We start from the raw sequence: 13,064 nt of genomic DNA, 5'->3' as shown, positions 1-13,064 counted from the left end.
GATAATGTCTTTTTCAAGAGGCATTGCAATGAAATTTTTTGTTAGATCTGAACGAGGGAATTGACTTGCAAAGAATTTATTGGCCTATTTTTCTTACTAACTAATTGTCTAATCCAAACTATTTCTGCAATTGCATATACTATATTGAAGACTTTTAATGTATAGTTTAAATAATTCAAAAAGGCTCGCGCTATCTTCAAATTGATCAACTAGATATGGTGTTAAAGAACTCGCATGAAAAATTAAAAGTAGCTTCAAATGCAATTCATCAACATCAAGTTTAAGTTCAACATGCATACATTTGAATTGATTTCTAAGAATCAAATCAATATTTCTTCTTCTATATGATTTAAAATACTGTAGCTTGACATGAAAAAGCCATAGCATGAAAGAAAACCTACCAGCAAGAACAAAAAGATGATGACCCAACGTAGATAACCCAAAGTAGATGACCCAAAGTAGCTTAACATGATGGCCATCGAAGAAGACGAGGTTTTGTTTTTTGCCGAAACCTCATATAACTCATCATCTATGTGAAGCCCTATATTAGAATAAAAAATACAGCAAATTTGCACTTAAAACTATGACACGAATAGGACTCTAATGCTGCAACAAAGTCTAGTTTTGCAAAATCCCAGTGGTATCAAAACATTATCATTGTAAAGCTATTAGTGAAAATTCTAAAATATTTTTTTTATATTGATTTACTTCTTGGACGAGTCAAAGCTATGATAACTTCAGTGATGAGCAAGCAAGGACATGCATAGGCTTGCTAAATATGATTATTTATGGCTTAATTTATTTTAGCTAAAATATTTATTCTCTTGAACTTTAGGTCATATGCAAATGAGTTCCCTAACCTCATAATCTTAACCAAAAAAAAAAACTCAACAAACCTTTTATCTTTCAAAAACATTTTTAAATCATTAATGAGAACTGCCCTATGAGATCTAACTTTGATGGAGTGTCATGTATGATGTGGCTTGATAGAGTACTTGTATTATTTCGGGACAATAATTAAATCCCTTCCAAACATAAGCATTTGTATCCTTTTACTGTTTTAGGCATGTGATACACCCAAATGATGAGACACGGAATACAATTCCGAGAGAACGTGTGAAGGTGAGTTCAATCACGACTCGAAATTGATGGTGATAATTGATTTGGTATAAGGATGGGCATTAAGAGTTGGGGTTTTTTTTTTCCTTAAAAGATTTTTTTTTGTGGAAGATTTTACTGCTTTGAAATTTTTATTTTTTTTAATCATTTTTCTTCTATGTTTGAGTCAGTATGTGAAATATAAAAATTGAGAAACTGTTAATATTCTGCAGGTTATTTTTAAATGTGGGGGGGGTGAAGAGGAGCGAAACAAAAACCAACAAAAAGAAGAAAGTGAATGAATTTGAGGATATCAACCTTATTGTCATGAAGAAAATGGCATTTTTATTGTCATGAACATCCACCAATGTAAACCAAGGAAGAAAAATGATATGCTGAATTTTGGAGGGATTGATGAAATATTCACTTTTGAATAAGGGAAGGATTTGTTTGTTTTCATGAAATGACATAAATTACCTTAAACCCATATCAAATGACGCTTCACCGACTTGAATTTGATTAGGTAAGTTCCATTAATGATTTAAACATTTGGTCACGATAAAGAGACTTATACGTATTTTAGCATTTATTTTATTTTCAAATATTTGTTTTTCAAAAAAAATTAAAAGAAAATAAAAGAGCTTAAAATACTCAGGCCAACCTTGAACTCGTTAGCCTAAGGGCAAGGTTTCTTAAATAGTAAGCTTTTTTTTTGGGCAATCGGGCTTTTTAGGCCTTGCTCGTTTTCTCATTTATTTTCATGGTTGATAGAGATGACTCTGTTGGAATATTATTTATGAATTAGCATTAATTAATAAGCCCAATAGATTGGTCTTTATGATCTTGTGCGGACCGTGATAGGTGGACCACACAAGTGAGCCCAATGGACAGAGGCCCAACCCACAACCCAGTAGCCGTCAGTTATTTTCTATCTCTTAACTAACCGAGTCAGAGATAATAGATAATATAATTATTTAACTATTTAATAAGGCGATTATCGATCTGATCTATATAAGATGATTAGTCGATAACCGCAAACAGATGACTCATTTCTTCTACTTTCATTATCTCTAAAGTCTCTGAAGGCTTTGGGGACCTGTGGGTTGTGTACCTGCCTATACTCAAGGTAATCGAGATTTCTCTAGCACTCATGGATTCTTCGGGTACGCATGAATTACTTTATTCTATCATATTTTATTATACATATGAATTGAGATATTCAAATTCAACACGTGGCATCAGAGCCTTGGTAACGAATTTTAAATTTATATATCTCAATTCTTCTAATGACATATATTGATAGAGATTTATCTTATACCGATAATTTTTTTATATCTATATTATTCAGAAAAATTTTCTTATATCGATAATTTTTTTAAATTTTGTTATGTTTATGATGAAAGCACAAAAAAACAAAAAAACAAAATTTGCCTTCATCATCGCATTCATTATTCTCGTCTTCTTCGTGCTCCCTGACGTCTCCATGGTCGCTGATGAAGATTGTATATCCATGTTCACTGCACGTTCGCCGGAATTCTCCTTCACTGCACGTTCTCCTCACTGTGATCTCACTGTAGGAAGTAATCTCTTTGAATCATCTGGAGCGTCTTCTCTTCAGGTTCGTGGCGTCGTCTTACCTGGTTCACGGCGGCGACACGGTGTGTTTCTTCCACTCTTGCATCGGCAACAGCGTTCACGTCACTGGAGACGTGTATGATGACTCTCGTCTCACCTGGCCGCCTGACTCACGGCTGGTGAAGACCCTTCGTGGTTCACGGTGGCTTCCTCCTTTGCCGTAGATAGGGACGACGTCGTTCCTCCTGGCTCCAAGCGACGGCTCCGGCGACGACTCATGGCTAGAACTCCATGCTCGCCGGCGATTCCTCCCTTCTTCCTCTTCTCCTGTGCGGCCATCACAAACCCAACAACAAGGTCAGAAATCAGATCCTAGGGATTCGGTTTCCTAAGTACTGGGCCCATATTTCGTTTGGGCCCAGAGTTGTCAAAAAAAATATATATTTTGGTTTCTGGTAGGCTGGACCACGTCTACTGGGCCTAAATCGTATGGGCCCAATACAAAAAAAAAATATTTTTGTTAATTGCGTTTTAGCACCAGTTTTAAATTACCTCATTTGGCCCACAATTTTTTGAATTTATGAATTAGCCCCGTTATATTTTTAAAAATTACAGCTTAGTCCCTCAACCTTCAGAATTGCAGTTTTGACCCAAATCTCTTTCAAAATTACTTATTTGCCCCTAATTACTTTTCAAAACTTTCACTTAAGTCCTAAATTTGTTCCTTAATTCCCAAAAGACTCTAAGAACTTTTAAAATTATTTTGTTTTGTCCTAAAGTTATAAAATTTGTGACTTTATAAATTATTGATGATACTTAGGATCTTGTGGCATTGATAATGGACATACCACATAGGTGTGACATTATTAATGTGATTTTGATGGTTGGTTTTGAGAATAGGCTAATAGCACTCCTTTAATGTGTTAGATATTTGTAATACCCTATAGGTATGGAAATGTTTAATGCATTATTTTGTATGGACTTTTGTATGAGCTAAATTTTTATTATATATGAGCCTTCTTGGTGCATGATTATAGTTACATAATTGACAATCGCTTGTTGGGGAATTCTGTTTTATAATTATGTTATGCACGCATAATTAATATTTTTCAATTTCTGTTTTGCGATTTCGGTTTCTGCTTTTACGCAACTATCCTTTGGAAGGCTCTCAATGGGACTAATTATGATGATTGAAAAGAGTCCCTGACTATGTATCTGATCATTTCTAACAAAGATTTAGCTCTAAGAGAACCCAAGCCTGCGGATCTCTCTTCCAAGTCCAGTGCTTCTGAAATGGCCTTCCATAAACAATAGAGTGAGTCCAACCGGATCTGTTTAGCGATCATCAAGTACACAATTGAAAAGGGAATTAGGGACAGCATTCCTGAAAAAGATACTACAATATAGTACTTGAAAGCTATTGGTAACAAATACAAGAAGCTTGACAAGACTAAAAAAACTACTATCTGTCACTTCTTGATAATACTCGATATGACAGAGTTTCTGGTGTCAGGAAGCACATTCTAAAGCTTGTTCATTACTATAACAAGCTTAAGTCATATGGGATTGATTTGGGTAAAAGTACCTTAGTTTACCGTGTTCTTCAATCATTGCCATCAGAGTTTTCATTCTTGAGGACTTCATACAACTCACAAGAAGCTGAATGGTCTATTGACCAGATGATATCGATAGTCACTCAAGAAGAGGAAGCTATAAAGAAGAATTCCTCTCACTTAATAAACTATGTTTTTTATGGCTCAAGCAACAAATCTGGAGGGTCATATAAGAAAAAGGGGAAGAAGCATGATGCCCCAAAGCTTAATAATCCAACCTTTAAGAAGGATGGTGATAAGAGTGAGAAGTCGATGAAGAAACCCTTTAAAGGGTTATGCAATTATTACAGGAACCCTGGACTATTTGCTTTGTACCTTCAAGAGCATGGCATTGAAGCTCAGTATACTATGCCTGGTACCCCGCAGTAAAATGGGGTTACAGAAAGGCAAAATTGTACTCTCATGGATATGGTTAGGAGCATGATCAGTCACTCTTCACTGCCAAAATTCTTGTGGAGTGATGCACTTAAAACTGCTGTTTATATTTTGAATCAAGTTCCTAGCAAGTTAGTTCTAAAGACTCGATATGAGTTGTATTTTGAAAGGACTCCTGTACTAAAGCATGTGCGAGTTTGGGGTTGTAAAACACAGGTAAAACCTTACAATCTACAACAGATGAAGCTTGATGCTAAAACTGTTGATGGTTTCTTTATTGACTATTGCATCGGATCTCAGGGGTATAGGTTTTATTGTCCAAATCATACTACTAGGGTAATTGAATCTGACCGAGCTTATTTCTTTGAAGATGCCTTAGACAGTGGGAGCTCTGTGCCTAGGCATATTACTTTGCATGACGAAAGTAGCATTTTGCCTATGCCTATCTTGACAACCCCTCATGTTGACAAAAATAATGTCGTAGATCAGGATAAAGCTCAAGATGAACCACCTTTAAAAAGTGATAGGGATCTGGTTGTTGAACCAAGACGGTCCCAAAAGGTTCGTAAGTCTGCTATTTTAGATGATTACATGGTATATTTGCTGGAATTTGATTTAGATACTATTAATAGTTTATACCCAATATCTTACCAAGAAGCTATTTCTAGCTCGCATTCTTCTAAATGGTTGGGGGCTATGAGTGAAGAAATTGCCTCTATGTACCACAATCACGTATGGGAGCTTGTAGAGCTACCAAAGGGTTTTAAACCAGTGGGTTGCAAGTGGGTCTTTAAAACAAAACGAGAAGCTAGAGGTGAAATTGATAGATAAAAGCCAAACTTGTAACTAAAGGCTACAATCAGAAAGAAGGAATTGATTACACAGAAACCTTCTCTCCAGTATCCACTAAAGATGCTTTTAGAGTAGTAATGGCTTTAGTTGCACAGCTTGATCTTGATCTTCACCAGATGGATGTCAAGACTGCATTCTTGAATGGCGATTTGTATGAAGAAGTCTACATGACACAACCAGATGGTTTTGTTGAATCTGGTAAAGAACATCTAGTGTGCAGATTAAAGAGATTCATCTATAGGCTAAAACAGGCCTCTAGGCAGTAGTATTTGAAATTTGATGAAGTTATCACCTCGCTCAGTTTTGTTGAGAATGTCTTAGATCAATGCATCTATCAGAAGTTTGATGGGAACAATTTTGCCATTCTTGTTCTCTATATTGATGATATCTTGTTAGCCAACAATTCAATAAATTTCTTCAATGAGATAAAGCACCTATTGTCTTGTCATTTTGACATGAAGGACATGGGTGAAGCCTCCTTTGTTCTTGGGATACAGATTCATTGTGATAAATCTCGTGGTATTCTTGGTTTATCACAGACCACTTATATTGAGCAGGTACTTAAGAGATTCAGAATGGACTCATGTTCTCCTTCACCTGCTCCTGTACAGAAAGGTAAGCTGTTATCAAAGTTACAGTGTCCTAAGGATGATAAGAAGAGGGCTGAAATGAGAAAGATACCATATGCTTTCACTGTTGGCAGCCTTATGTATGTTCAAGTGTGTACTCGACCAGATATAGCCTTTGCCATTGGAGTGTTGGGTCAATACTTAAATGATCCAGGTCCGAATCATTGGAAGGTTGCTAAGAAAGTTATGAGGTATCTTCAAGGTACAAAGAATCATATGTTGACTTACAGAAGGTCAAATTCTCTTGAGGTTGTTGGGTATTTTGATTATGACTTTAAGAGATCAGAAGATCTTGAAATTGTTGGCTTCTCAGATTCAGATTTTGCCTCTTGTCTGGATGATCGTAAGTCCATGACCAGCTATATTTTCATATTGTCTGGACGAGCTGTCTCTTGAAAAAGTGCGAAACACACACTTACGGTAGTTTCATCTATGGAAGTTGAGTATATTGCTTGTTTTGAGACTACACGTCATGCTATATGGCTGAGGAAGTTGATATCTAGCATGTGCCTAGTTGAGTCAATATCACATCCTCTAACCATTTATTGTGATAACAAATTTGCAGTGTACCATGCTAATAATCACAGAAATTCCAGCCGTACAGAGCATTTTGATATCAAACTTATGTTTGTGAGAGAAAATTGTTGAGTCTCAAACCCATGTGGTACACATTCCTGGCACGCAGATGCTTGCAGATCCACTGACCAAGGGCTTACCTGTAGAAGTTTTTCAAAATCATGTAGCTTGTATGGGTATTGTGAATTCTTTTGATGCCCTAGTTTAGTGGGAGTTTGAGAATCTTTTATGTTGCAATTTTTCGTTAAGCTTTGTTTTCTTCTGTGAGTTATATTCAGTTCAGTTAGATGTGTCTATATCATTTATATCCTCATAGGATTCAATGATTCTGTTGTGGTACGCTATACATGCCACTTGTTTTCCCATAGGAATCAGTGATTTATGTTGTTATCTTACTGCACTGTGTTTAGAATAAAAATTTCGTATTTTATTCAGATTATGAGATATCATATCACTTGTTTCCCCCATAGGATTCAGTGATTTTGTGAAGTTTCATTTTTAAATTTTTTGTTTGTAACTTGTTTATACAACTTGCTTAATTAATGCAATTCAAGTGGGAGATTGTTGGAATATTATTTATGAATTAGCATTAATTAATAAGCCCAATAGATTGATCTTTATGATCTTGTGTGGACCGTGATAGGTGGACCACACAAGTGAGTCCAATGGGCAGAGGCCCAACCCATAACCCAGTAGCCGTCAGTTATTTTCTATCTCTTAACTAACTGAGTCAGAGATAATAGATGATATAATTATTTAACTATTTAATAAGGCGGTTACCGATCTGATCTATATAAGACGATTAGTCGATAACCGCAAACAGATTACTCATTTCTTCTACTTCCATTATCTCTGAAGTCTCTGAAGGCTCTGAGGACCTGTGAGTTGTGTACCTGCTTATACTCGAGGTAATTGAGATTTCTCTAGCACTCATGGATTCTTCAGGTACGCATGAATTACTTTATTCTATCATGTTTTATTATACATATAAATTGAGATATTCAGATTCAACAGACTCATGACAATAATTAGTCATAATTGGATGCACTCTTCAATAGTCAAAGGTCCTTTAAAATTAAAAAAAATGAACGAGAACAAATTTAAAGACATTTATTTCAAAACATTTACCCAAATAATTTTATTTATTATTTTTGATATAAAAAATACTTTTTGAAAACAAAAACCAAACATACCTATTTCTTTTCAATTTTTTAGTGTACAATTAGCTATATTCTGTTCCACTAATTTCCATTTGATTTTATTAAAAAAAATCTCGTTGTACCTAAAAATGTGGAAAAATTATTTCAAAGTTCCACACAACAATAAAAAATACCCTAAAGGAGGGTATTTGATAAATGTATTTAAAAAATTAAGAGTTCGATTGTGCTTTTGTCTTACAGCTATTGTTTAAGTGTGTCTGGTATTTTAAATTTACATGTGATATAATTTCCTTTTTAACATTTGAAAATATGCACTGGATACTCTACTATTAAAAAAGCTACTTCTTTTATTAAAAAATATAAAATATTTTTAATCAAATTATATCTCCTAATAAAGTAGTTACTTGTCTTCAAACTAACACAATCTTTTTATATTTACCCCTATTTAATGGGTTATTTTACTCTAAAATAAATATAAAGTAATTTATTCATTATGAGCACTTAAAAAAAAAAAGACAATGATTACACCTTGAAACATTAAAGATGCTTTAAATTTTTTAATATCAAACTTCTTAAAAAATGTCTTATATTTTTTAACGGAGAGAGTGACTTTAATTGTTAGTTAGTTGACCAAGAAAATACTAAAGTGGGCCAAAAAAATATAAAAAAAATGACTCATAAAATTACAAATAAATATCCTATAAAAAACTAATATTGATTAAATTCTTATAATAATTGGTCAAAATTGTATTTGGGCCATGTACGTGGGCATGAAATAATATTTGCATCTCATCACGTGCATGTAATTTAGGAGACTTAGTTCATGCTAATTTTCTTATAGGATAATTTTGTGTAATTTTATGGGTTCTTACATATATAATTTTAGATTCTTTTATGTAATTTTCAAGTAAAATAATAGTAAAAGTTAACCTTTTTAATAATAGAATGTTTAATACACTGTTTTCAAATGTTGAAGGGAAAATTGCATCACATGAAAATAGTTGAGCCAAAAAGAACTTTTAACCCAAAAATTAATTACATCTAAGGATCTTGGCATTGTAAAATAATTTGTGTATTGGCAGGACTTTATGGTATTTTCTGTAATTGTGTGGACTAAAGAATTCCCCCCCTCTTTTTTTTTTTTAATAAAATTATTGTTATTGCCGGTTAGCCCGTCGCCTTCTTTTTTTGGGTCAAATAGCCCGGAGCCTCTTGAAGTTTCCCGTTCTCACTAGGGGTAGGGGGAAAGAGGGGAAACGAAAAAAAAAAAAAAACGTGGCTAAATTCGGACCATTTACGCATTCACGGGGCTAGGGTTCTTCACCTGCGATTCCAACCTCTTCAATCCATCGGATACAATGGCGATGAGAAACTTCTACCATGAGATCAAAGGTATGAGGGTGAAGGATCTGCCCCAACATGTGAAGCCACTGTTGTCCGTCGACTACGTCAAGAAGGCTGTTCGGAGAGGATTGGATAACTATCGCGCCAAGTACATAGAAACCGACTCCATCCAGCCGCTCTATCATGTTTGCTTTGGAGGCATGATCTTCTCCTACCTCGTCGCCCTCCCCCATGAACGCCGCCACCTTGAGCATCTGGAACACGAAAAGCAGCATGGTCACGGTGGACACTGATTTTATCCGTCGTCTATTGCTTCAGGTGTGCGTCTCCATGAATTTCAAACGGTGATTGATTCGGTTGCTGCGATGAAGTTTCAGTTTTTTCAGATGCTTTCTTTTAGATTGATGATTGATGATTGATTCATATGTTTTGTCGTTGGGGTGGTCAAATTGGATTTATGCTATGGATTTCAATTTCACATACAGACTATCTGTGTTCTTGTTCCTTGTAAGAGTTTTGATTTATGGAGCTTTCTTTTGGTAGCAAAATGTATAGGCTGATACGGATTCCGAACCATTCTGGTTTCTGATTTAGGTGCCTTGAAATGAAGTGGATTAAAACTTGCTTATGCCTCTAGATCTTTAGTTTAGGTTATGTTGCGGAGTTGAGTAACAAGTGAAATGAAAGTATCTATAAAGATATAGAATGGAATGAGAAGGGAAAGGGTGGAATGGAAAGTTACATTTCGTTCTCTGTTCTCTGGGATTCTGAGATACTTTAGAAATGAAGGAATGGAATGGTTTATAAATTATTATTATTATTATTATTTTCTTTTCAATATTACCCTTAGGAGATTCATCGGCATGACATTATGTCATATTGTTAACCGTTCTACTTGAAAGTTTAATTTTTTTTTTCCCCACATTGATATAATTCAACCTGATTCAGGACACTAACACTTGCTCCAAATATCGTGGGTTAGAGGGTGGCTAATTTTATTGTAGATTCTTGTTTTGTTAGGCTCATCTTGGATTTTATTTATTTTTAGAAAAACCTACACTTTGTTCAAGTTTTGTTATAGATCCCTATACTTTTTTTTTTTTAAGTATTTCAAGTCTCTCCACTTTTATTTTTCAGTATTCTAACTCTCTCCATGAGCAGTGTTAAAGGGATTTAGAACACCAAAAAACAAAAGTGGAGGGACTTGAAACACCAAAAAATAAGTGTGGGGACCTATAGCAAAACTCAAGTAAAGTATAAGGACCTAAAGTTATGTTTTTTTTTAAAATTTTTTCCCAGCTTCCCATGCTTATGAATCATGATTTTTCATGCTTCATTTAATAGACTGTCTTGGTTGTGATTCAAAGATGGACTCATTGAATTGCAGAAGATAACTAGTCTTGGGTAATTTATTGGAACACATTTTGAACTTGGATATGTTGAAAGTCGTGAAGGAATTTAGTTTTTTTTTTTACTTTTTACCAAGGTACGTAAAACCGGACCGGTCATTGAACCGGTCATTGAACCAGTCATAGCACTGGGTCACGGGTTAATGGTTCAATCAAGGTTGAATTGAAGGTTGAACTGGTGGCAAATCGGTCATGATTAAAATAATACAATTTAAATAAAAAGACATTAATTATAAAAACATTCAACCAAATCCAACCATTCAAAAGTCTAACCATAATAAAATACAACACTTTAAATATTTATTCTTACAATTACAACCCTTCAATCTCAAAAGTTTAGAAAAGAGATGGAGACAGAGCTGGAGAAGAGACAGACATTGAGTTGGAGAAGAGACAGTGATAGAGTTGGAGAAGAGACGGAGAGTCAGAGACTAAGCTAGAAAAGAGACGAAGACAGTAGATACGGAAATAGAGCTGGAGCCTGGAGAAGAGACGAGATTGAGCTAGAGAAGAGATGCCGATTAGGTGAGGGCGAGAAAGGAGAGACACAAATGAAAGGCCGAACTGAATGCTGTTTTGAAATCTGGATTGGACTTAGCGTGCTCTGCCTCTAATTTTTCATTTTTTGACTTCAGTTTCAGTTTTTTTTGTTATCTTATTTCTGAACTCAGCGCTCTGGAAAATAAAAAATGAAAAAAAATCCCCCAAAACGATGTCGTTTTAGAGGTTTTGTCTGAAAAAATAATAACCCAGTCAACCCACCAGGTTATAGCTGGTTACACCGGTTCATTCCCTCACTGGTTTTGGAGTAAACGCAGACCGGACAAGGGACCGGATCACCGGTTTCCGGTTTGACCCAGCCGGTTCAGTCCGTGTTTCAATACCATGTTTTTTACCCAAGTTCCATCACACGTGGTTGTTGTATGTCAGTAATATTGTGATGGTAACTGTTCTGTGAAGTGTTTTAGACTAAAGGCTTGTTGTTTTTTATAACTAGCTTCGAAAGCCCATAATTTGGAAGATTCTAATTTTAGTATCTTATGTTAGAGAGCAAAGTTCTTTTTTCTTTTGCAATTTATTTGTTGGAGAGATAGGGAGAGTGTTAAGGTAGACAATACTCAAGAAGACACCTCCTTTGGTCCAAATTGTAATATACTTCCAACCATATTTCACATATCAATAAAAGTAGTTATTTCCTTACTTCCATGAAAAAATCTCATATCTTTCCCTTTTTGCCCTTAACTCCTATATTATGAAGAGTGAGAAGAAGTGTTTAGTCAGATCATGTTTTTCACGGCCACATTAATTAATACAAGGTTAAATTTAGAAAAATAATTTCCAAAAGTACTAAGTGTCCTACATTTTGGACCAAGCTTAGCTGGGAAAAAAATATCTTGCAATTTAAACTGGAGGGAGTACAATGTCAGAGATATGGCAATCTATGAAATGCTAGTGGGTGTTTGTACTCAACAACTTAAACAATTTACAACGGAGTGCTACAAAGCCAGTAAAGTGAAGAAGAATGCAAGACTAAAGAAGAATGAAGAAATCTGGACAATGAAGAATGAACAGACCGATATGAAACTCCAATAAAACCCTCAGGCTCAAACAGACTCAAACATGATGTATTGGGAAGAATAGGTATAGTCTATAGAGTTGAAAGGATCGGGTATACTTGTCTTTCCCTTTCTTACTATCACTTTCTTTTGCTCCTTTTTGCATTTGGTTTTATTCCTTTGAGGTGATATTGGCAAAGACAAGAAGAATACTCATGAAGAACTATTGCGGTTTCAGGAAACAAAACAAACTTTTCTTTAAAAAAAGAAAAAAATCATCTCTTATTGCATTGCATTACATGTTGTTTCTTAAAATGCATTACTATGATTTGGAATATTTTAGAACAAAACCTGGTGAAACATCATATAAGGGCGTACTCATTGATACTGTGCAAGTATCTGTGGTGGATGCATATCAGATACAGATATGAAGGTCATTTTGGCATATTTGTGCATCTTGGGACAATATTTGCAATGCTCCTTAATAATTTCCTCCTCCTTCCTCTTTATGGCCTGTTTTATATTATATGATTTGTAAATAAAGTCATTTGGCCTTTGGGCTTTTCTTTTCTTTCTTTCAGGATCCTGTTTGTTGAATGGGAGGTGGTCGTCTTGCTTAATTTTCTTTTGGTTTTAGAATCAGGGAAATCAGGGCTGAAAGATGCTGTCACCTTCAATGTATGACATCTTTTAGATGATTAAATAAGATCTATTTGATACAGTGATTCAGTTTTCCTGCTCCAAAATGTCAATGCAATGTGTGGCATAAGACTATAACTTTGGTTTTGCTTGTGGCCTCATGTTCTGTTAACGAGAGGACATTATCTTGCTGTTACTTTACACAATTTTAGGTGTTACATATCTCAATCAATGTTTT

General features: G+C 35.0%; 1 protein-coding gene across 2 annotated transcripts; it reads left to right on the top strand.

Annotated features, from left to right (window-relative positions):
- Positions 1-9,108: 9,108 nt before the first annotated feature.
- LOC129320562 (uncharacterized) lies at positions 9,109-13,032 on the top strand. Of its 2 annotated transcripts, none has more exons than XR_008595803.1 (2): positions 9,109-9,566; positions 12,769-13,032. XR_008595803.1 is itself a non-coding variant. In XM_054966076.1 (2 exons), exon 1 carries the CDS (start codon positions 9,237-9,239, stop codon positions 9,513-9,515), a length of 279 nt encoding a protein of 92 aa, XP_054822051.1. In that variant the 5' UTR covers positions 9,110-9,236; the 3' UTR covers positions 9,516-9,540; positions 12,769-13,032. The 2 variants fall into 2 exon arrangements, 1 of the variants encoding a protein (XP_054822051.1); XM_054966076.1 differs by having other exon boundaries at positions 9,110-9,540.
- The last annotated feature ends 32 nt before the right edge of the window (positions 13,033-13,064 follow it).

The sequence above is a fragment of the Prosopis cineraria genome, unplaced genomic scaffold, assembly GCF_029017545.1.
Source record: "Prosopis cineraria cultivar Desert tree isolate PC_DT_omini unplaced genomic scaffold, ASM2901754v1 PC9, whole genome shotgun sequence".
Classification (NCBI taxonomy): domain Eukaryota; kingdom Viridiplantae; phylum Streptophyta; class Magnoliopsida; order Fabales; family Fabaceae; genus Prosopis; species Prosopis cineraria.
This window is presented reverse-complemented; position numbering and strand designations above follow the sequence as displayed.

What these genes read in the sequence shown, in the direction of transcription:
- LOC129320562 (XM_054966076.1), top strand. Translation starts at nt 9,237, where the DNA reads ATGGCGATGAGAAACTTCTACCATGAGATCAAAGGTATGAGGGTGAAG.